Raw genomic sequence first — 25,600 nt, 5'->3', positions numbered from 1 at the left:
TGTCTGGGGAATGTTTTTTTTTTTTTTTTGTCCTCCTGAGAAGCGCTTTCTTCACGTCGGTGTGTTCTGAACCACATACGTTTACATTTAAATGTAAGTAACGACATTTGTTGTATCATGACCTTTTAAAGTTATATAATCTCTGTTGTTATGGATATTAAAGAGCTGGAAGCTACATGCTAATGCTAGCGTGCCAGCGGTTTTTGATGACATCATCGACGAAAGTGAGGTCAGGAATATGAGACGCTATTTTTTTCATAACTCACCGTTTGGAGGGATAAATAAAGTAAGGGAGAGAGGAAGAATTCGGATTGGGTCTACGTTTCTATGGCAACCAATCTCTCCAATCAGTAGCGAGCTTGTTGGAAGGCCACACCCCTTCCGCTGAAAACAGGCTCAGGAGAATCTCTGACTCAAACGCTTCGATTGTTCGACCCGTGCCTGCCTACTTTTATTGAGGCATCTGATTGGTCTGTTTAATAACAGACGAAATATTACAAATTTAGGATTATCTTCAAAAAATGAATGGTTATTCTGACTAATTTAACAACTAAGTCATAAGTGTTTATTTTTTTATAGAAGTCTATGAGATTTCAGCTTCAAGGCATTTCCCGTTTAGGATGTGAAGGGGGAGGAGTCACTCAGTCCAGTTCTTATTTACAGTCAGTGATAAGAACAGAGTGGAGCAGGGAGCTGGTGGGCCGCCCTGACTATTTTTTTCGTCACAAATGTACTTTTATTCAATAACATGTTTTTCATCTGCTTGATTTGAATAAAAAAAAAATACTCAGAAATGCTTTTAAAACTATAGTTATCTTCATATACAGTATATGTCCTCCATCATGATGTTGAAACTCCGTTTTCATTGGAGTGGGTCTTTGAAGGCAGAAGCGTTCGTGACTGAAGATAAAAGGACCAACATACTGTGCTGAGTTCGTGCAGCCGCGCAGTCAGTTCAGCCACTTGCTGTTTGACATTTTTGTGCTCGCTGCTCTCCTTCTCCAGCTTCTCTTTCATCTTATTAAGAGTCTGCATCATGTCCTCCTTCTCCTGCGTCTTGGCGTCACATTCTCGCTCTTTCTTATCAAACTTCTGCTGGAGTTCTTGGTGCTCTAAGATGAGGAAAAAAAATAAAATCAGCCATTTTGTCATTTTAGAGTCAATGTCTTTCAGGTATTTCTCCTGCACACCTTTCCTCATTTTCTCAGCCTGCTCCTTCCACTGTTTGACCTCATTTTCATTCACCAGCCTGCAGAGAGGAGGACACATAATTACTCTCAGGCTGTTCCTGAAAGGTCGTTTTCCTTCACTTGAAAGAAGCCGCTTTTAAGCCCAAACTATAAAACATGAGGCTTTGAACTTGAAACTGGAGCCCATTTGGGTACACTCACATTCTGACCACGTTCTTCACGTTAAAGTTCTCCAACGGCGCCACATCGGGGTCGTGACCTTTGTCGTTCTGCAGAACCATCTGCTGCACGATCCGGTCCAACAGCAGCCAGTATTGTACCGTGTTTCCGCTCCTCTTGTCTGAAACGGATCATCAGAGATGAGATTTCTATGAAACTATCTCGTTTATGTGTTTGTAGGAATCCTTTAGATTCTTTTAGGGTTGAATGTATAAAAACAGTTCAAACAAACTACATTACACAGAACATTTTACATTCAATACGTGTCCAACAAAGTAAGACATTTACAAGAACTGTAAAATGAACTCATTTTGAGATTTATTCATGGATTTTATTTATTAGTATTTTTAAATTTGGGAGCATTTCTGACTTCATAGCAGTTGTTTATATGAGGAAGCTGATGGCGTCCCACCGATAAGTGAATAAAATGAATCATTTACGGCCTTCTCAGCATTTATGATTCATTAGAATATTTCTGCTCATTTTCCTCTTTTACAAATTTCCCTTTAAATTGTCATTTAACACTTTACTGGTAATATTTCTTCTACCCTTTGTTAAGTACTTTTTAGCCTTTAAAAGAAGAGCCTCCAGGATTAACTTTTGACTTATCCCAAATGATGCTATTTTTAAATGTTCCTAATAAAAGTGACAGAAAAATAAACATATAAAGGCAGCTTGACATATTGTAGATTTTAATATATTAAATTACAAAAATGTAAAAAGTCCTTTTATGGTCAAAGCTGCTTCAAAAGAAATAAGTAGCACTGGAGGCTGACTACAGTTTGGCAAAGAATGTGTTTAATTTCTGTACTGAGTAATCTGGACAAAGTCAACATTCTTATCTGTTTGGCAGGAAACCAGGAAATATACATGTACTGAGGACTTTAGTGGGAGTTCGGCTCCTGCTTCATATTTACAAATCATATTTCACAGCAGAGCAAAAAAAGAAATAAGAACTTTGAAAGTATTTATTCTGGCTGTTCTGTAATAGTGGATGTTTGTGGAGATGTAAAAATGACTCACGCGGCATCAGCAGACAGTGATGCAGCACCGACATAAAGTGTGGGTAAGCTTCATGGTGGTTCAGCTTCTTACGGACGAGTTCAAAAACTTGCGTAGCACTTTTAGTGTCTATGTGTACCTGCAGTGGAGGGAGAAGAAACAGTTTCATCGACACGTAATCGAGATTTACACAATATCACCAACAGTATTGGCTCACCCATCCAAATTCAATTTTATCTATATAACCCAATATTACACCAGTAATTATCCAATAATCAGGTGTCCTAAACACTTATAAAGTATCAAATCAAGCACTCAGACATGCAGACTGATTTTACAAACAGTAGTGAAAGAATGTTCTGCTCTCAGGATCTCAGTGAATTCCAGTGTGTAACTGTCATTGGATGCCATCTGTGCAACAAATCCAGCCCTGAAATTTCCAAAAATATTCCACAGTCAACATGGAAGAGTTTGGGAACAACAGCAACTCAGCCCCCAAGTGGTAGTAAACTGATGGAGAGGGGTCAGCGGATGCTGAAGAGCAAAGAGGTCACAGACTTTCTGCAATCATCCGATTACAGAAAGATTGAACACCTTTGGGATGAATTAGAGCAGAGACTGAGAGTCAGATCTTCTCCACCAACATCAGTGTGTGACCTGAACAATGCAATATTCCTATAAACACACTCTTCAACTTTGTGATTCCCAGAAGAGTTGAAGCTGGAATAGCAGCACCCACATCGTATTAACCTCTATGGGTTAGGAATGGGAAGGTACTTCAGTTTATATGCGAGTCAAAGCAGGTGAGCCAATACTTTTGGTAACATAGTGTATTTTTTAAATTCAAAAACGCTATAATTTAAAGACTTTATTCACTCACCGATTCAAAGCGTTTCGACAGAGCCAGCTCATCTTCGTTTCGCAGCATCTCAAAGTAATCTAAATGCCTGAAGTGGATTTGACAAAACAAAAACATTCAGAATGGAACTTTAACACCTTTAACACCAGTATTAGCATCAGACATATCAGAGCAAATTTGATTTTCATAAAATAACAAAAAAAAGTTTTACGCAGATATTTTAGTCTCAGTCATTGGATATAATTAGCTCAATTTGGGAAAAACAGTATTGTGTGAAACATGTCATACGACTTGTTACATTTAATCGCAAAACTTTATTTATCCTAGAGGTAAATTGCATTTTTAGCAGAGAGAGACACATGCAACCAAGAAAAGGCCGTTAGAAAATACATGATCTCAGTGCAAATTAGAAGAGGGGAAAATGAATATAAAATAGTGTCAGGCGGTTTAATGAAGTGAGCAGGTTTTCATAATAGAGTTTTCCTTTTTTTCCCTCCCCTGTACCGGTCCAGGAGGTGGAGGAGGGGATGGGTGGAGTGATCCCGGATGCAGTTTTTGAAGCATCCTTCTTTCCATCAACGTCTTGGACCAGTCCCGCTTCACTCCCATCGCGTACAAAAGCGGCAAATATAAAAATGTTGTGTGATATTTGTACTTTGATATCTTAAGAGACGTATATTTCTAGTTGTGCCACAATAAGTTTGCTACTCTGCCATTCATGTCATGATCACCCCAGAAAATGTTTAAAAGGTTAAATATTCAACAATTAAAATTGTTATGGTGGTTTGATTCTGGATAAGATGACTGGAAAACACTGTTTACATGTCTTATGTAACTGATTTTACTCTCTCATTTCATCACAATTCACCTTTCATGGTCTCACTGCTGTACAATTTTGAAAGGTTTTGGGTTTTTTCACACAACAAATTGTGTTCTGCGTCATGATTGGCTGTAGACTGCTGTCAATCAGTCGCCTCCATGAGTAGGTTTTTGTTTTCATTCTAGAAAACTGGATTTTATTTCTATGAAGATTTGAACTTTGAGAAAAAAGTGTGAGAATGTTCATGTCTGTCTGAGAAAAATCCAAACCTAAACCATCTGTAATCCCACTGTGGATTTCATCTATTGCGGGTTATTTTTAGAATGTAACTCCTGAGAGAAACATGGGTAGACTGTGTTGTGACTGTGTTTTTTCTAGGAAAATTTTCCCTTTTTACATTGGAGTGAATGGGGACAGGTTTCCTTTTTCCAGGCTATCCAGCTAGTGGTCGCCGAGTGAACTGAACTGGGTCCAGTTTGCCTCAATGCGAAAGCTGAAATCTTCTCTTAGATAACAGCAAGAATTCATAACATATTGCAGTTTGATGAATTTTTGAGGATCATCTCACCTGTCTAATGTGGAGTTTTCATGAGAGCGCAGCTTATCAATCACAGGCTGGATTCCCAACATGAGGAACTCGTATCGGAGGTGAATTCGGAATTCCAAACTCGTCTATAAAGAGCAGCAGAGAGAAAAATACATAAATGAAGCAAAGACTTCTGGTTGTTAGAAACTACAACCTAACACACTGAGTGTTCAAATGTTACCTCTCCAGCTCCTTGACTTAGCACAGCATTAATGAAGGACATGATGGCTGTTTTCAGGTTGACCTCGTCTCTGTATCGCCCCGTCTTCCGGTCCAAATCGTTTATTAGTGTCTGAGGAAAACCACGGTAACTTTAGGGACAGTCACAAGGCCTGATCTGGGAAATAGACCAGCCCCCACCAACCTGAAAGCGAGTTCTTTCACAGGCGAAGTGTTGATAGTGCAGCATGGACTCCAGGATTTTCCTGTGCCCGCCTGGAACGAGGCATACAGCCCCCATTATTTCCAGCACTGCAACTTTAGTCTTGATGTTTTCCGTAGCCAGGCTCTGAGCGATGATGTTGATGCTCTCGGAGTGCGACAGGACGTGGGCACGGCCCTGAGAGTTGTTCATCAGAGCTTTGATGCAGCCGATCAGAGACGTGTGGATCTGCGATTCGGTGGTGTCGTAGTCCATGCTCTTCAGGAAGTTCAGGATACACGTGAGACCGTCTAGGTCAATGAAACGAGTCACAAACCTGGGAAGAAGACAGAAAGTGAGAGGACATTTGAGTTTGGAGACAGTAAGTTTAACCAAGAAACATGAAGGTGCAAATGTCCTGAGATGCAGCAATATTACCGGTTTCATTTTTAATTTAAAAAAAAAAAAAAAAAACCTTCATTGCATTGAAACAGCCTTCATTTATGGTTCAGAAAGAGCACGTCTCTAAACTGTAATGAGGGACAAATCAAAGCAGAGACGACGATAGCTGAGAAAGAAATAAAAGGAAGATCCTTCAGGATTTGGAAAAGTTATGATTGCACCAATTCCTCTGAGTTTAACTCTTAAACTACTACTGTAACTCTTCAACCGTTTATGCAATTAACATAATTCAAGTGGATACTGAAGTGGAGAAAAGCAGCCTTGCGCTGATATGGCACACCTTTACTAACGTAAAGTGTTAACAGGCCGTATATATGATATGAAAATCTCTTTTCTCCACATCAGAATCAGCTGATTCATGTTGAGCATGTGAACGTTCTTAAAGGGTAACTGCCCTGTCAATAAAGTTTAACAAACATTGTCAGTCTAACCATTCAAACCTATAAAACGTGCCCCTACATTGTAATTTTATCCCCACTTCCTTGTGACGTGATGAAGACATCAAGACTCAAAAATCACAATTAAGATCAGATTATTCATGAGAGAGGAGGCAAAATTATTTGATCTCCTAGCAAAGGTAAGTTGGAGCCAAAGACAAAATTAACTGAAAATGTTTCATGTAATCTTAAAAAAGTCCCAAAAAGTCCTAAAAAAATCCTAAAAAATGAGTTTTGATTTGAAAAACTGATCAAACTTTAGCGTAACAACTGTTATTTCTTTCATCAAACTTTAGCTTTTCAATATGAATATGATCATTTTTGTGCCAAGAAAGCTTGCTGCTAATATATAATTGCACAAGTTTTACAGCTGTTTTTGCACGAACATGGAATAAATAATGCTTAATTTCAAATAAATTCCTGCTTAACAAGGAATTTCCTCATTGCTGAGCATTTCCTGCGGGGCTACAAACTGGAAACTGGAAAAGTTGCATTACCTGCAATAATGCTAGTATGAATGCTTTTTGCTGAAAATGGCAATGCAATTTACCTTAATTGCTAAAGGAATTTGCTGAAAGGCTATTTGCAAAATGTTAAATTTCCTAGAAGACTGGAAATTTTGGAAAAAAAAAAGAAAAAAAAAACTATGAAAGAGCGCTGAAGTTGACCAAAATTGCTCAAAATGTTGTAGTAAAATTGCTTAAAAATCCCTAATACATGTCAATTTTGCAAAAATATTTTGTGTGTTGCTTAAATATGAGCTAAACTCCAAATTAGCCCAAAAAAACAGAGTAGATGCCAAATTAGCCAAAAAAGCTAGCTCATTGCTTAAATATTAGCATGTTAGCCTGTTGCTAAAATAGAAGCTAAACTCTAAATTAGCCAATAAAAGTTTCAGTAGCTAACCATTTAGCCAAAAACATTAGCATATTGCATAAATATTACCAAAACTCAAAAGTAGCATAAAAAACCTTCAGTAGATGCCAAGATAGCCAAAAAAAGCTAGCTCATTGGTTAAATACTAGCTAAATCCCAAAATAACCAAAAATTCCTCCATAAACTAAATTAATCAATAATGTTAGCCTGTTGCTAAAATAGAATATACACTCCAAATTAGCCTAGAAACCCAGTAGATAAAAAATTAGCCAAAACCATTAGAATGTTGCCAAAATATTAGGCAAACTCCAATTTTTTTTTAAAATTACTATAAAATGCCTCATGAATATATTTAAAGGCTTGTTGCTCATCTACTTAAAATTTTGAAATTTGAAGACTGTCATTCATTTTCTATGGGGCATAGTTTGCTCAAAAACTATAAATTTCTGAATCCTAAAAATACAAGCAGTAATGCCCTGAACAAGCTGAACGTTTTCATATCAAGATGGCTGAAAATGTGATTGAGTTTTTACGTATAAAAAAAGGAAAGGAGCATAATAAAACAATTGCCCAAAATGTTGTACAACCTCATTTTTTTTAAAATAATCCAACTTTTAAGAAAAACAATTGCAACTTCAGAGTTTTGTGTGACAACCATTTAGGTTTTGGAACTAGAGGAAAAGCTGTCACCTCATTGGCTGAGTCCGCAGAGCTGTCTTCAAGTTCTCTATGGTTTTGTTCCTCTCCTCTTCTTCCTCTGTTTCCAGAGCGAGGAGTGTGATTCTCTAATGGACAAAAACCTTCACATCACTAACAGTCCAGTCAATAAACAAATCAGTAAATGTGTCATTACTTACAGCTGCCATTGAATTAAGCTGATCTATGTAATACTCTGGCCAACTTGTTGCACCTTTGTTTTCCTCTTGTTCCTGAAAGACAAAGATTTGAAGAAATTGAGGCTTTAATCCCACATTCTCGATCTGAAGCTGCAAAGACTGTATGTGTTTCCATTCTGTTGCTGCACCAAAAAGGAAAAGCTTTCTGCAGAGTCTGAACAGTCAAAACTTCAAACCCACTGAGGAACATTTCCCTGATCATTTGTCAGATCAATAGCCTTCACAAACACACAGGGAGAAGACACAAATAGCTGAAGATGAAGCACAAACTTAAAGTAGGCCAACGCTGACATTCAACCCATTTTCTCCTGCAGCTCTTCAGGGGGTGGAAGTGCCAAGAAAAAAAAAAAAGAGAGCACAGCTGCTGGAGGAAAATCTGCAGATTAACAAATGATTGTTAAAACTCTGGATTAAGGACATGGCATGACATATGGCAGCATTAATCTCTGGAGACGCTTTGCAGATATATAGAAATCATTTTTTAACAGGAAATCGGAGAATGGAACTTGGCACTGAGCTTTACATAAAAGGCTTCCTGGCTCAGAGTTTTAGTCCTGCACCATTAGGCACAAGTGAACAGAAACTAATGGGCCATCGGTTGTCTACTGAACAGACTTGGCTGCTCTTTGACGAACTGTGAGCCTTGGCTGGTTTGCACAGACCGTGCACTGACAAGAAGGTCTTATCCTGCTGTTCCACTAATGATCCGTGCCAGCCTGACCAGGCGGCTGCTGGAAAGCGTCCAGGGTTTAAAGCAACAGAGAAGGGCCCAGTTTCCTTTTTTAAGAGGTCATCTTTTCAACAGGACGTCTCCTGATGCCCTTCAGTTTGTTTTAGTGCGTCCACAAACAATTATTTTAATAGTTGACTAATCACCGATTATTTTTTCCGATTATTCGACTAATCGGATCATGTAATAACTGGATATAAAACACACATCTTAACTATTATTAGCTTTAAACTAACTAAAAACTATAAATATATATCATTACCTGCTATAATGCTAATGTGAATGCTGTAAGCTAAATTTGGCCACTGAAGATGCTAGTGCTGATAGCGGAAGATGCTGATATTGATTGCTAAAATTGCTGAAGCTGAAAGCCAGCCAAAACATTATTTAAATGACAAATTAGCCTAAAAAACGGAAAAAAGCCTAAGTTAGCCAAAAAAGCTAGCGTGTAGCTGAAACATTAGCTAAACTTCAAAATAGTCTTAAAAAAAAAAAAAAAAGCATAAATTCCCCAAAATAGCTAGTATGCAGCTGAAATATTAGTTAAACTCCAAAATAGCCTAAAGAACCTTAATAAATCCTAAAATAGTCCCAAAAGCTGTCAGAATGCCATTATACCTTTCAACTTTACAACACTCTGACTCCACATAATATAAAGTGATGACTAATCGACTATTAAATTAGTCGGAGAGTATTTTAATAGTCGATTAGTCGACTAATCGTGGCAGTCTTAGTTTGTTTAAGATACACAGAGAAAAAAGCTGAAAGGACACGCAAAATAAAAGTGCATTTGGTCCTCAATCAGGCCATAAAGATCAAAGTCGCAGGGCGGAAGCAGGAATCCCAGTCAGTTTTAGGGGAACGGTCTGCTTGAAAGAGGAGCTGAATTACAACTCAGAAGTTGGAATGAAACATAAACCCAGGCTCAAAATCTACAAACACCGGCATGAGGAAATCTTGGCAGATGATGGAGCCTTGAGGCGCGCAGAGGAGAAGCAGGAGGAAGATTGAATCTGTGCAGGATGATTTCATTAGCTCAGGTGTCTGGCCAAAGCAAGCAGCTCCAGCTTTGATGGACTTATCTCTTCCACGCCCGGGCGGGCTTCAGAAGCCAAGTAGCGATTGGTGACAAAGAGCGCCCTTACTGCCCCAACGGTCACCCCACCGGCACGCGGTCCCCCACCCACGACTCCTGCACCTGTGGAAATGAAGCCTTCCTGTTTGCTTTGGACAAACGCAAAGCTTCCTCTGCCTCTGTTCTCCACATGCACACCCTTCCCCTCTGAGCGCTCATGGCGAGTTTGTATCTGTCTGGGTGACAGCCAGAACCTGCTGCAGACTCAGCAATATTCATGAATATCTGTCTTTTCTCCCTCCTCCCTGCTGCAGGTCCACGCCGCACTAAAAGCTCACGGTAATCTAAATCTTTCCCCACAGACAGAAACATTCTTCTGTGATTTGATCAGAAGAAGAAAAAACTCTGTATGTGAAAGAGCTACCTATGAGGGGCGAAGACAGAAAACTCTTCACCTAAACTTTAAAGCAGTAATAAACTATGACAAGCTTTCAAAGCAAAAGAGCCAAAAAAAAAAAAAAAAAAAAAAAAAACTCCCTTCCACAGAAACCCAACTTTTCAAACATAGAGAGCTCTGAAACTGCAAATCATGCAACTCAACGGTACTTTCTCTGCCGCAGCGCTGACCTATATAAACCATCGTTCTCAGAAGACTAAATCCAGACTCTTCATCCTCCAGCTTGTTTCCACATGCAGGAAAAGATGAGCAAATCTAAACGGTCTGTCTGCACACCAGCAGAGGCAGGATTTCCGGACAAATATGAGGGCACATTCAGTGGAGGGATGACTTCCAATGATCCAAACCAGAGGAGGCGTCTGTATTTTCCTGCGAGCTGAGGGCGAGTTCACGCACAGAAAGGCAGCCGAAGCACCTTTTATCCCAGAGAAAGAGTGTAATGAAACGTGACGCGGCCACAAAGCTGCAGCGTAGCTGCTGGTTTTGTCTGAAAGTGCAGGTGGAATATCTAAAAAAATAAACCACACGCTTATCAAAACTGTGGTTTTGAGGAAAGGTGTATATTTTCTAAAACCAGTAACAGCTAAAGAAAAAAAAATAATCTCCTAGCTGTTTTCTCTTTAGAAGTTTAGAAACTTTGCGTTCCAGTTGAAACTGAATAACTCCGTCCATCCAATAAAGTCATCACGGCAGCTGGTTAAAGATGACGTTTTTCAGAGAGAGATGGAGAAAAAGCTTCTTTGAAAGAGACAAATATTAGACTCACAACGCACAAAGTGGACAAATAGTCATTTATTGCAATGACCCAACACCCCTGTAGAGGGCGCCACCTAGACTAAATACAGCCAATTCATCAAAGACTCGTTAAGAAAATATGCCGTACTGTTGTCAGCTATAATGTGGACACAAACATATGAAGTCAATGGTGTTCACACTAGATGAGAAGGGAGGGGCTTCTTCTTTTTCTACTGTTTAATAGGCCATCTCCACCACCTACAGTTGGAAAAGTCTTGGTGTGAAATGTCGAAGCGGAGTAAATCTGGTGAATCTCGCTCCAAGGGTTTATCTTTCACAGCTCTATTCTGATACTTGAAAGACGATGTCATAAAATTCCAGCTGGACACATAAAGGGACATCGTCCATACGTCACAACCAAATCCAAGTCCCTGATTGGTCAGAATTTCAATGGATGCAAAAACGGTCACGGAAACTTGCGTAACCATTTTTCAATGTCTGAGTTTGAACGCACATTTATGTGCATTTACATAGACTTTTCAATGGAAGTGGACGCTTGAATGTGCATTTCCGACGGCGATGTGAGCGTAACTTCAAAGCTGTTGAAATTTGAGCCATCCCTTAAGCAGCCAGTCTGTGTAACGTTATGAATATTAAAAAAAAAATCTCCTACAACTCACTAATACTTCATCTGAACATTGTGAGTTTGCACAGATAAAAGTTTAACCAAAGCTCGACCAAAAAACCCAAGATCCAGCAGGTCTTTGTCAACAATGTGACGGTCACGGTGGCATGCAAAAACTTTTGCTGTAATGAAAACTCCTGAGGGCTGCACGGTGGCGCAGTGGTTAGCGCTCTCGCCTCACAGCGAGAAGGCCCCGGTTCGAATCCCGGCTGGGACCTTTCTGTGTGGAGTTTGCATGTTCTCCCCGTGCATGCGTGGGTTTTCACCGGGGACTCCGGCTTCCTCCCACCGTCCAAAAACATGCTTCATAGGTTGATTGGTGACTCTAAATTGCCCCTAGGTGTGAATGTGTGAGTGACTGGGTGTGTGACTGAGGCCCTGCGACAGACTGGCGACCTGTCCAGGGTGTACCCCGCCTTCGCCCTTCAGTAGCCGGGTTAGGCTCCGGCACCCCCGCGACCCCGAAAGGGCAGAAGCGGTCAAGAAAATGGATGGATGGATGGATGGAAAACTCCTGAAATTTAGTTTTGCAAATCGTGACCAAACTTTACACACATAATACATGCCCCAAACAAGCAACCTTTAAAACGATGGGTGTTTTGTTTCGAAAAGTCCATTCCTTTCAGTGTTTGGCATTTACCTGCTTGTGGGTGGAGCATTAAGCAATAAAGGGGCGGGGCTACCATAGCAGTAGTGGGGTGGTGCTAAGATGGTGAGAGACGTTAACTATTAATACAAAGGTTAAAGTAAAATTCAAAACCAAATCTTGCCAGACAATGACAGCTAGGGGTGGTAGGGTGGATTAGAAGTTGGGGGCAGTAAACAGAAAGGGATACTGGACTGATTTCAACATAATTTTGTTTCTAAAGTGTAAAATAAGTTGAGTTATGTGATCTGGAATTATCATCATTGCTTCCACCTTTCAAATAAAGATAATAATCACACTCAAGAGTGAAACTATGAAGAATGAAGGTGTATTCAGACAGGGAAAGTCTTTTGGTTTGGATCGAGACCACTAATTTGTTACGGATCGGGTCCTGAAGATTGCATTTGGTATGTATTCAAACTGGTGTCTATCAGAAAATTCTGACTCCTTGTAAACAAAACCATGTGACTAAAGATCTCTTCAGCCATTGGCCAGCAGTTAAAGGGACGGGTCAAAAACAAAAAGAGAAAGTTTACAAATCCTTGCCAGGATTTTAACTTACTCAAACTTTTTATTTTGCTGATCGTTTTTGAGCATCTGTATGAAAATCATGAAAATAATGAGCCTGAATTCATCTGACCACAAATTTAATGAGTTGTTGTGTCTCACTGTTGTGGTGTTATGGCATTAGTATTCTGTTAAGGAACCACAATAGAGCTTTTAGGATGATGTCACGGCAGCGCCCCGCGCACGTGCCACGTAAGGAGACAGAAGAAGTGTTCTAAGCGGTGTTTAAATTAACGCTGTAACTAACGTGTTTACATCACGTGACCTCCGGCTACAGTGGCTGTTTTGACTCAATTGTTTCGGTCTCAGCAATTGTCATATTCAGACTGACAAATCTCAGAGCGAACCGAAGTTCAGTCCGATTGGAAACAAACAGAGACCTCTTTAAAAGATGGGTCTGAGAGCGGTTCCTGGTCCCGGACCAGGATTCGTTTGTGCGTATTCAGACCGCATTAAACAAACTCTGGTTCACTTAAGCGCATCAAAAGTCTGAATACACCCCAAGATGCTTTTTAAAAACACTTCCTTATATGACTTTTACTTAGGAAGTGTGTCAAAGTAAAAAGGCAGTGTTCTTGAAACAAAAGAAGTGGCAGGGCCAGGGCAGGGGTGGGGCAGGGCGTCCTTTGCCTTTGACAAGTATCTGTTACATGCTTTTGTACTTAAGCCATCTGTAGTTAAAACTTAAAAGCACAACAAATAAAAAACAGAAGAGTACATCTGGTCTCCACATTCTGACAAGTCACAGGAAAAAGGCAGAAACAATAAAATCATTTTACTTATAATCAAATCATCTGCTTTGAGGACAAAGATTTGTGATATTTATCTGTGAGTTTCAGTCGGTCAACTGTGAAATTTGGCCGTCTGCGATGAAACAAACACGTGCGTTTCTTACCTTTTTCTTGCTGCAGTAGATTTGCCATTTCTTCTCTGCAGGCAGAGCAAACATGGCTTCCCTGTGCTTTTCTGTGAGGTCAAGCTCATCCTGCAAAGAAAAAAGAGATTTTATTGACCAAATTAATAGGAAAAAACACAACTATCCCTAAAATCCCATTCACAGTACACGAGCCTTCTTTAAAGATATCAAATTACAGAAATATAAATTTAGCAGCACGACTAAAGCTGCTATTTCTGCCAAGAGAGGTTTCAACAAAAGTCTAGTTTTAGGTTCAGATACGCCGATAATCACTGGTTGGGATCATCATAAACGCTTGATTCTGAATTCACTCATAGGACTTCAAGGTTTTGTACATGTGGATGAAAGACGAGGCGTGGTCTGAGTGTTTGACATGTGGCAACAAACATCTGGAAACAACATGTGTGGCGCTGTGCGACCTTCAGAGAGGAACAGAAATGGGAAATGTTGGACTAAACACAGAACATTGAAAAAAACAAACACAAGAGGGATATCTGTGAGCTACTTTAGGAACGTCTGAGCATTACAATTTTGCTCTAAATCAGCCTCATGTGAAGTAGATGATGAGATTCATGAGAAACTAGTTAAATAATTTAGTGCGGAAGTACAACATAACTGCTCATTTGTAAGAAAAGCTTAAACAGGGGCTGACTGTTTTCAAAATCATGTTTTGATGATGGATAAAGATAGATTTAAGTGTTTTATGACATCATGAGACTCGACATTTGGCGCTTTATTTGTAATTTCAACATAAGGCATTCATTATGAACAAAGATCACATCACCTATAAGAGCAAAAGCAGATTATGCTTCATTTGGATGATAAACATTTTCCGTCTGATCAAATGGAGTCTATGCATGAGATCTGAATGCAGGAAAATATCTTAAGAGTTAGACAGAAATGATTATTGTAAAGTGAACGTTTCTGCTCTGCTTTTTCCTTACAGGCCTGTACACTATTATACACACCAAATATCTTTTCTTATCTGCCTCCCTAAGCTATTCAATCATTCAGGTAACATGCAGACAGAATTATCTGAGGTCCTTTGTCGATGACAGCAATCTTCTGATAAGATTTTGGACGTAGATTTCTCCTGAAGGGCCGATACTTTCCAGCATGTATCCAAGCTATGGTTTAAACTTATATAGCGCTTTACTACCTTCATAAAAGGCCCAAAACGCTTTACAGTCACATTCACATGGTGCCGACCTATAATCACCACGAGCAATTTACGGTTCAGTTCTTGCCCAAGAACATTTTGACACACGGGTGGGCAGGATGGGACCTGAACAAGCAATCTTTCAATTAGGGCTGGGTTAATAAAACTGATTAATCTATTTGAATCGATTTAAGCATAACAGATCAATAATCGATTCATAAAAATATAGATCGGTTTAGCACATAAAGCTAAAGTCCACTAGCTTGATGCTAACGTTTAATGCTCTAAATCTGCACCAACTATTTTGTAGTTTTGCATCTGCACATGTGTAAACAGGAATAAAGAGAAGTAATAGACATAATGTATACTCATTATTATGGTGGAAGTCACACGACACCACAGAGCACAGTTGCGTATCCGAGGCAACCGTCGTTTCTTCCTCATGGAGTACAAACGGAGAACAGTAGTAGCTTATTGTTTATTTTTCAGAAACCCAATGGTACTAAAGACATATGACAGATACAGCATAATGTATTCATTATAGGGTTATGAACATGTGACCGCCTGTGCTGCCATGAACACAAAGAACAGTCTAGTTGATAAAGTCAAGTCATCCATCCATCTTTAGAACCCGCCGTATGCCTTTCAGGGTCACATGACCACTGTGACCCAAACCCAGCTACTGTTTGGAGAAGGTGGGGTACACCCTGAACAGGGTTCTAGTCTATAGAGGACCATACATAAATCAGAAAAAAGATTCTAAATTGATCCCATTTCCATGAACAATATTTACATTTCTGATTACTTCCAATGACTGCATGCATGTACACAGGGTCATTGTGGCTAATGACTGACAGGAAGAGCGCGTGGCTGTTTTTGTCACTAAGGCTAAAGGAGCAACAGAAAGCTTTTTTTCTACTCACATTCTACTTGTCCAATTATGTCTTAATAAAGAGTGTTCGACAAAAACAAGCAATTAGCGGCTGAAGGGGACTTAAGGGGTTCTTGAATGAGGCCTATTGATGTGCAAAAATCCCAAGATTACTGTAGCAGCCGCGAGGGGGGCCATGAGGCCAGAAGACGGAGGAGGGCCCGACAAATTACAAGTGACAAAGAGACAAAAAGAGAAGCGGCCTGACCCTGTTGTTTACAGGATAATGCAAGCGTGAAAGCTTACGATAATAGCGTTTATTCGTTAATGCTTTAACACACGGTGAAACTATGTAATTACGTTACAGTTAAGAAATTTATAAACAAGTTAACATCCTTGAAAATTCCTTTTTGAGATAAACATTTATGTTCCTTCTCATCTGTTCCTCAGTCTCTGTATGCAGCGATTACTCAAAGGGGAAATTGATAAAAGAGGAAAACTACTTATATAAAGGCGCAGAGGTAGAGCGGTGAACATCTGATTGGAAGATCGCAGGTCCAACCCAGTCCTCTCATTTGTTTAAGTGCCCTTGGGCAAGGCACTGAACCTCACATTGCTCCTCGTGGTTATAGGTTGGCGCCAGTGTAAGACGGCAGGGCGGCCATCATTGTGCAGATGTATGTGTGCATGGTAAATTGATGATTATGAAATTTTAACAAAAATTCCAAAACTTAAATGTCTTAACAAGCCATTTTTCATGTTGATCTGAAGCCCCTGCTTCCGAACTCTCCTCTGAGGGGGCGTGGCTTTTAGAGATGAGCTGAATGGTCGATTTTCAAGCTTATGTCATATACAGTATTAGGCGTACCGCACTGTTGGGTGAGACAACAGAGTCATAGATAAATCAGTCAGACTTTATTATCTGTGTTTTACTGTACTTCTAGAACTTTGCTGTGTAAGATGCTACACATTTGTGTTTTCATTAGACCTATAACTCCCAACTTTGTTTACAACACAAAAAAGCAGACTGTTATCACTAAAACAAACATTACCGTGATTATGCTAACTCGCTACCTTGTAAGTAACTCGTAAAAACAGTTTAGCTGCATTAGTGTAGTCACCATAACACCAAACTTGTTTGCAGCTCGTAACAAAACAGACATTTTGACAGAGCGTTTTATCCATCTTTAAATTGATTTAACATGATTGAGCACAACCAGAATGAATCCATATGTAAGGCGCTCCGTATTATAAAGCAAACTCTTACTTTTTGGAAAAGAAAATGAAGAGTTTTAAGTGAAAAAATACGAAAAAAAAGGGAAATAATATATTAGTTGATTTGCTCTTTCATATAGTCATATTGCCCCACTTACCACCAACTCGGAGAACATGCCGTCCAGCTCATCGTACCCCGGCATGGGCAGTGCTGGCTCCATGGTCTGCAGGGCGAAGTCCTCTCGCAGCTTGTAGGTGATCTCTGGGTGATCATTGCTGTTAAAACAGCAGAACATAAAGGAGAGGCCTCCACGGCCACCGCCGCCGCCGCCCCCACGCTTCCGGGGAGCCATGGCTGTCAGATGAGTTATCCCTAGTCAGGTACAGAGGGAGGGAGGGAGGGAGGCTCCCTCGGGGCCTCTTTACAGCCTCCTTCGCCTCAGATTTGGGCCTCCGTCAGAGAGAGCTGGGAACACAAAGAGAGGACAGAGAGCGTTTTAACACCAACACATAAAAATAAACTAAAAAGAGCTTTCTCAAAGACGTTGCTGGTCCATCATGACACAGAGGGAGTAACACTTTCCAATGGTTGACTTTGGAAATATACTGAAGTGAGTTCTAATGTCAGATCAAAACTGTGTGGAGGCAGGATGCCTGCAAAGTTACAAAACTACAGTAGTTTACGTCACAGAATATAAACCTAATGCAGACACTAACACTTTGTTTTCTGTGACAAAATCCCCAAATCCACTCTAGCTGGATGCCAACTCCTCTAAATTATGAGTTTTGCAAACCAAGAACCTTGACCCTCTGCCCCTGCAACAGTTAATGACATTAGGTAATTATTATGAAAGGAGAGTACAGTGAACCTCTTCATGAGCCAAACTGAAAGGCTCAATTATAGCGTTTACACAATAGAGTCTGGCCATGAGGGAAACATGATTGAAATGAAGACCGTAATTTGCCTGGATTAGTACATTCACTGAGATGCCCTTCCTTCCTCTTCACACTTGGCTAATAAGAGTGCAAGGGTGTGTTCACGACGACAGGCATATGCGACTGCTGTTTTGGAAACGTGTGGTGAACACAAGGTTTTACATTCATATTAAAATCAGACTCGCATACACAAAAGTTAGTCTGCAAAAAGAAAGAGAAAAAAAGGTTTGTGGCGTCTTTACCAACCGCCTTTTCCAAGTGAATTTCTGCAGAAAATTTTTTAAAATAAGTTGCTTTTTATTTTTTTTATTAAAGCAGGAATGCACAAAGGTGCGCCAATGTCCCAGTGAGATGTTTGAATTCTAATTTCTCATCATGGATAAAATTACACCCATCAGCTGTCTTAAATGATCAGCATTTCCAAAAAGGGTTGAGCACATTCCTCTAGAAGATGCCTTCACAATATTTAAGATAACTGATATTTGAGAGTGCTGTGTGTCTGAGACTGATAGCTAAAAAATGCTTTACATTTGTAGTTTTAGATTGATTGTGTTACATGTACACACACAGAGCTGCAGAGTCTCATTGCTCTCTTATTTCATCAAAAATAAACCTGAAGTCTGGTGAATGAAGATGTATAGAAAGCATTTTGTCAGTGTGTCGACACTGCAGCTCTACAGTTGCCCTGCGTTCTGCAGCCAGCCAACTCTTATAAACCACCGTGCTGACCAGTAGGAGTTTTTGGATCATTTGACCTTCCACAGTGATTTGCTATAAACCAAAGCTGCACCCGAACAGAATCAATCATCATCAGCGAGGTGGATATCCAAATGTATCCCAGCCAGGTAAACGTCCTCATTCCCGGTTCACTGCTCTCTGGGAGCTGATGCAACAAAATGCAGCTGCGGTTTCCAATCTCGTCCTATAAATGTCAAATGTGAAGGGAAAGTTTAGACTAACAGGAGTTTTTTCAGTTGTTGATGGTACACCCCAAACATCTAACTCAACCACATAGACAAATCAAATACAAAAGTACGAAAAATCTAAGCAAAAGCAAATTATTAAATCACAGGAGTTCTATCGGCCGAATGAAAATCAATATAATTGCTGGAAATATAAATCTGCCAAAAGCCTGATATCAATCAATACTATGTAACAACCAGGCAGACTGCCAGATAGAACTAAAGATCCTTTATAATCCAGTACTTTTCACCGACCGCACATAGGTGTTTAACTTCGCATGAGAGACAGAGCACACAGCAGCTCTGTCTTACTTACATCCATGACTAGTGTATTTATTTTGACACTTTCTCAGTGTTTCCAGATTGACTACCGGGGGCCTCAGCAGCAGCAGCTGGTTGGCTTCATGCATCTTCATGCATGGAGTGGAGACGTAACTGAAAGCCCCCTTTGACCATATTAGTCCAAAAACCTGCACATCTTTTCCATTAGCTAAAGCCGGCTGTAAAGTTTGTATAAACTTGTGAGCCAGAAGGAGACAAGGTTGGTCCTTATCCAGCTAGCGGAACCTCTGGATGCATCTCTGTGAGGTCATATGAGAACAGGTTTGGTTCTGTGTTTTTCTTTGGAGTAATTGTTTAACCTGAACCGTTGTTTATCAGCCCCTGCAGGTCGTCTGTCAGACAGACGGTCAAGGTTTCCAACAAAACAGAGGCTTGTTGCAACAGGACAACATTCCTCTCATAGTCAGGTGAGAGTTATGACCCAGAAAAAACACTCACAACTTCCACTAGTGGTACCACATATGATTATTTTTATAGTCGACTAAGGACCGATTATTTTTTTCCGATTAGTCAACTAATCGAGTCATGGGCAAACTGGATGTAAAACACATCTTAACTATCATTAGCTTTAAACTATCTAAAAAACTCAATATTTAGTATTACCTGAGATAATGCTAATACGAATGCTGTAAGCTGAATTTGGCAGCTGAAGATGCTAGTGCTGATAGCTGAAGATGCTGAAATTGATAGCTAAAAACACTGAAGTTGATAGCTGAAAACGCTGACGCTGATAGCCAGCTAAAATATTAACTAAATGCCAAATTAGCCTAAAAACAAAAAAAAGCCTAAGTTAACTAAAACAGCTAGCATGTCGCTGAAATATTAGCTAAACACCAAAATAGCCTACAGAACAAAAAAGCCTAAATTAGAAAAAAAAATTGCATGTAGCTGAAATATTAGATAAACTCCAAATTAGAAAAAGAAAAAAAAACTGAAAAAAAGCCTTAATTAACCCAAATAGCTGACATGTAGCTGAAATATTATCTAAACACCAAAATAGCCAACAAATAAAAAAAAAGACTAAATTAGCCAAAATAGCTAGCATGTAGTTGAAATATTAGCTAAACTCCAATTTAGCCTAAAAAACAGAAAAAAATGCCTAAACTACCCAAAAAGGCTAGCATTTAGCTGAAATTTTAGCTAAACTCCAAAATAGCCTAAAAAACAAAAAAGCCTAAATTAGCCGAAATAGCTAGCATGTAGCTGAAATATTAGCTGAACTCCAAAATAGCCTAAAAAACCTTAATAAATGCCAAAATAGTCCAAAAAGCTAGCAGAATGCCATAACTTTCAACTTTACTACATTCCGACTCCATATTTATTTATCTTTTTTTTTATTTCTCAGGGACAGTGTACATTAAAAGCATAACTGTAATGTACCAGAATTAGCGTAGAGGCTATTTGTCATCTGTAGTCCCAGGACAGATGTTTAAATTGTCAACCTAAAACATTAGATCAATATTAAAAAGCACCTTACTTTTTAATATAAAGTAACGACTAATCGAATATTAAATTATTTGTTGACTATTATAATAGTTGATTAGTCGACTAATCGTGGCAGCCCTACCTTCCACTGTCACAGACTCCCTTGAATCACAAACATGAGTGTCCACTCCAACCTCTACTTGAACCTGTAGCTGTCTGTGTTCAGTGAATTCTTTGATATCTGAGGATAATGTCATGCAAAAGTCAAAGCAACACCTGGAGAAAGTCTTTTAAGAGCTTACATTAAAAGACAGATCGTTTTCACTCCTCGATTCATGCACTTCTGGTAATAAGACTCCGCCTGCCTTCAGCCAAACACTTCTGCCTTTGTTTGAGGAGATTTTCGTCTGTGGACGGTCTTGTTGTTTCTTGACCATGTGGTCTTGTGGGTGACCTGGCGGCAGTCCAGACTGTAAAAAGAATCCCACTGTTTGTTAAGTGTATGTCAGGCCATGGACGGTGCCTGCCCAAGAGCTCACCAATAAAACCAGTGCCAGTGTTCACTGGAGGAGACGCAGAAGACAAAAATGAGCAAAGAAAAACAAAAATGGGGGATAAGAAAACACAGATGACCCCAAACTTTAGTCTTTTTTACTTTTTTTTCTGCACCGCTCATTTCATCGGCTTACAATAGTTATTTTATTGGACTAAAAAATACATGAATGATCTACCAAAAATTCTAATTTATTTTAAATCAGGGATCTGCAACGTGTCTCTTATCTCTCCATGGTGGCCCCTTGGTCAAACATAAAATAAGTCGGAGAGACTGCTGAATCAGTCATGTCGACCGTCTGAGTCAGCAGCTCTCTGCTAATGACCGCCTAACCAATACTACCTGAAGAAATATAAATAGAAAAAACCTGCAAACTAAGACTACCAAGCTCCAAACCCAAACTAAAATAACAAAACCCAGCAATGCAAGACTGCTGAGGACAAAGATGGAGAAAAAATAAAAAAGAAAAATAAAATGGCACTTTTCTTAAAGTAAGGATTACTTAATTTGGATTTATTACGTTTTGATTAGTTAAATTTCTAAATTGATGACTGAGGTGATAAACTATGTAGGTTTTTTATATGCAAAGCAAAACTTTGGTAAAAGGTTTGATCTTTTATTAATTAAAAGCTTATATTATCTTATGCTGCACAACATTGGTTACTAGCTGCCCAGAACTGCACTCAGATGATCCCGTTTGGTACAGATCATCTTTTATTTTGAAATAAATAAAAAATAAAAAAAAAATAAATCCCATTTTGAGAGATGCTAGGTTCTTTTTATATTTTTGTTCGTGCCAAAAAATAGACACAAATCATATTTATTGTTATTAAAAAAGAAGGTTATGAATGCAAATCCAAATTTCTTAAAGGCTAAAGTAAGACTATGCGGTTCCTCCTAGGTTTTGATCAGTAGAAAACAAACCCAAATTCCTCTTTTACTGTTGAAGGTTGCTGACCCCGGTTTTAGGTAAATTTTATTTGGTGCTAAATCAAATTCTAGCACTAAAAGCAGCCTTAAAAATAAAAATAAATGTCTGTAAGGTAAACCTTAAAAGTAAAACATGTAGAAACAGGAACTTTTCAAAGTCCTCATAGTTTATTGACAAAAATAACAATTGGTGTCGGAAGTGGGATAACAAAAGTCTCCAAAGAACCACTCTGGTCATCTTTTGATCAATTTTAATACTATTCCTAGTGATCTTTTATTATGATTATGTCATTTTTAGCCCAAAAAAAAAGTGTCGCTTTCTCAAACAGAGCGGAGATACAGTTAGTTTAGAGGCACATCCCAGGTCAGACAAGGAAACCAAAGACGTACATGGATCTAGTCGTCTACAAGTGGATGCATCGTAATGAAGAGGTGGCCTGCTCATTGTATTTTCTACACAACAAATACAATCTTTTTCCAATGGAATTTTACCATCTGCTCCTGATTCACAGCAATTTGAATAAAGAAACACTCAGAAATGCTATTTTACACATCATTTTCTTAACATGTGTCCTCCATCATGAGAAAAACGCCTCAAGAACACGTTGAAAACACCAAAATCACAATTTTCATCAGAGTGGGTCTTTAACGCATCAAATGTATAAAATCATAATTCCTCCCGTTCAAGTCAAAAAACATTACAATGAAACTTTAAGGCACAAGTAACAGAACAAGTTGGCATTGCAAGCGGGACTTTCAAGCTTGGACAGAGACAACAGTGGACAGCTGGATATTGCACACAAATGTGTGAAATACCTTCGGCACCAGCTGGTGTCTCCTGGCCGTCTTTGACAAAGAGATGCATTTCTAATACCACATCTGCACCACAAAAAATTGGTCAAAATCAAAGGCTGAATTAGTTTTGGCTGCAGAAATGCGAGAGCAGGAATGTTAGCATGAAGTCTGTACTGGCTCAGATAAGTGAGAAATTCTAATTTGCACGCAGGGTTGTGGGAACAAAATGATGTAATTTACTTCTCAAAATCCTGATTTTGGAGCTACTTTCAGCTTGTAATAAACGCGCAACACAAGTTTGAAAATAAATGCCAAATTGGGATTATATTGTAGATTTTTTTTCTAACTGAACTGAAATGATCTAGCATGGATAAACCCAGTGGTCACGTGACCCTTTCGGTTTTTTTGGACCCATTTTAAGTCTGTTCAATAGCTTCTGAAATGCGTCGACATTCTTATCTCCAATATTTCAGGCAGTGTCTACCGTTTAAAACGAGATGGTCATTTTCTGGAGAAAGACCATATCTTGTTCCTTTTATTGGATTGAAACTTTTCATCAAATCCTCTGTAAAGTGAAATGACTCAAACATGACTGGAGAGAGAAAGAAATATAAATCAGGGGAGATTTTTTTTTGTTTTTAAATTGTTTTCTAAAAGGACTTGAACCTTCCCTACACTAATGTTAGTTCAGAGGGTCCAAAAAAATGAAGTAATTGTCCAAAAATGGAATCAGGAGTTTGTCAATAAACAAAATGTTATTTTTATTACTCAGACCAGTAGCTAAGTCGAGGTAAAAAACTACATTTCATTAAAACAAATATGCTTTTAGACTGAACTGCAGTGGTTGGATTATAAGCGCTCCACAGGCATTTGGTTGCAGCTGCTTTAATCTTCTTTTCTGATTTAGCATTTAGAGAATAACCGAGGCATACATTCTAAATACTGCCTCACACAGCAGTATGAAGACACTCAAATGAATGAGGACGGCTCTGGATCCCAAACTATTTTGCATTCAAACTAGGGCTGGGTGTGTCTGTCTTGAATCGATCCAGTTTAAGTTGAATTATTATATTTGTATTAACATTTGGTTCTAAGAAAAAAAAAAAGTGGTAATCTTCCAGTGATAACATTGACTGAAGGAACTAATGTAAAACAGTTTTCCGTCTCAAAAATGCAAGAAATAGCATTAAAAATATATTTACAAAACATTGTTCGATTAATTAAGAGGTAGAACATATATAAAAATTCACCAGTAAAGAGGTCTTTAAAACTCCACCTAAAATGTCCTCAATATGTAATTTTTTATTAGTAAAAATAGATCTTTTGGGTTTTAGTTGCTACACTACACTTGTTTTGCACGGCTGGATTTCTTTCTCAGCTATCATTCTATTAATAGCTTAACGGAGGACTTCAAACATAATGAGGCGATGCAGCCAGACTTGGACAGTCATCAGGAAATATTTGGGCCATGACAGCAAAACAGACAACCAGGTTAGAAGGAGATTAAAACCGATTGATTCTTGTTAGTGGGCACGTCAACTGTCCGTGATGAGGGAGCGTCGGGGTAACTGTCACAGAGCAGTTATACCTGCTAAAATGCATTAAACTACGAGTCTAAAAGAAGGCTAGAGCATTAATCTCACATGGCTGAAGGAGCAGTGATGAAGACAATCTCAGATTACAGGATTAGCCTGAGTGAAAGCAGGATAACTGGAGAAAGAGCATTTCTTAAAACAGAAAATACATTTCTCTATATGGATTTTTCTAAAATCCAGTGGTAAATAGTTTAACAAAAGTTCTTTAAGAGCTTTTATTCTGATTTATGACTATACATGCAAGTGTGTTGATAAAATTCATTGCATTTGTGTTTTAATCTGCATTTTTTTTTATATTTATTTCCAAACAAAACATTTCTGACGAGGTATATTCTGGTCAATATTTGAGTTATAAATAGTTCAGTACTTTGTTGTCATAGTGATGCTGCGTCTGCTGCGGACAAATATAGCTAATTCAATTAGTTGTGTTGCATAAAGGTAATCACATTTTTTTCCACATCTGTCTTTATTACACTAACTACACTTTTCCTCACAACACAGACAGACAAACCTCTTAATCTGGTCAAAAAGCCTTCTAAACCTGGAAGACGTGCAGGCTAGTTAACTCACGAAGTTTACCGTCACGCTACAACTGAGCGCTCAAACAACAACCTTGATTGTAATCTGAATGTGTTCTGTTTCGCAAACAGCAGTATTGTTTGTTGAACAAAGCTGGTGTTGATAGAGATAGGTTTGCCAGCGCCGAGCTGGAAAGATCAATAATTGGTAAGTTCAGCTCATGGTCCAGCCTTAAAAAGACAAAACCTGAAGCAAGGGATGTTAAATATTATTGATGAGTATTTTCCATCTCGATCAGAGTTTGAGGTTTCGCTTCCTCCACATCAGAATCCCAACATGCTCCTGCTTTCTACAAATCCCTAAAGCAAATGTGTCAAAGACAAGGCCCGGGGGCCGGATCCGGCCCTCTAGGTGATCCAATCCGGCCCTACAGATCATTTTTATTTTATTGTTATTTATGGCCTGATGTTATCTTGCGCTCATTTCTAGTGTGTATAATTTTGACAGATGTTATTATGGCGAGGAAAATTGTGAAAGTTATTTAAGGTTTAAGTTGATTTATTCTGGAATAATATTCCTGCCATTTTATTATTCATTTTTGTTAAAACGTTGCAGTTTTAGAGTTTTAAAAATTGACATTCTGCTAGCTTTTTGGGCTATTTTGGAGTTCTGCTAATATTTCAGATACATACTAGCTGTTTTGGGCTAAATTAGGTTTTTTTTTCAGTTTTTTATGATATTTTGAAGTTTAGTTATTTTTCAGCTACATGCTAGCTGTT

General features: G+C 38.9%; 1 protein-coding gene across 2 annotated transcripts in view; it reads right to left on the bottom strand.

The window, feature by feature from the left end:
- Nucleotides 1-25,600, bottom strand: part of LOC112157884 (disheveled-associated activator of morphogenesis 1) — a 55,116-nt gene that overhangs the window by 9,081 nt on the left and 20,435 nt on the right. For both annotated transcript variants that reach the window (XM_024290965.2, XM_024290964.2), the window contains 12 exons: nucleotides 16,923-17,230; nucleotides 13,499-13,588; nucleotides 7,670-7,741; nucleotides 7,503-7,597; nucleotides 5,041-5,374; nucleotides 4,858-4,968; nucleotides 4,659-4,762; nucleotides 3,292-3,358; nucleotides 2,433-2,550; nucleotides 1,392-1,530; nucleotides 1,191-1,249; nucleotides 925-1,112 (listed from right to left, as the gene is read on the bottom strand). In XM_024290965.2, the coding sequence (XP_024146733.1) occupies nucleotides 925-1,112; nucleotides 1,191-1,249; nucleotides 1,392-1,530; nucleotides 2,433-2,550; nucleotides 3,292-3,358; nucleotides 4,659-4,762; nucleotides 4,858-4,968; nucleotides 5,041-5,374; nucleotides 7,503-7,597; nucleotides 7,670-7,741; nucleotides 13,499-13,588; nucleotides 16,923-17,117 (1,572 nt within the window). In that variant the 5' untranslated portion in view covers nucleotides 17,118-17,230. The remainder of the gene's footprint in view (nucleotides 1-924; nucleotides 1,113-1,190; nucleotides 1,250-1,391; nucleotides 1,531-2,432; nucleotides 2,551-3,291; nucleotides 3,359-4,658; nucleotides 4,763-4,857; nucleotides 4,969-5,040; nucleotides 5,375-7,502; nucleotides 7,598-7,669; nucleotides 7,742-13,498; nucleotides 13,589-16,922; nucleotides 17,231-25,600) is intronic.

Source organism: Oryzias melastigma, linkage group LG24 (assembly GCF_002922805.2).
Source record: "Oryzias melastigma strain HK-1 linkage group LG24, ASM292280v2, whole genome shotgun sequence".
NCBI lineage: Eukaryota > Metazoa > Chordata > Actinopteri > Beloniformes > Adrianichthyidae > Oryzias > Oryzias melastigma.
The sequence above is the reverse complement of the archived record's forward strand: the minus strand, read 5'-3'. Positions and strand labels throughout refer to the sequence as shown.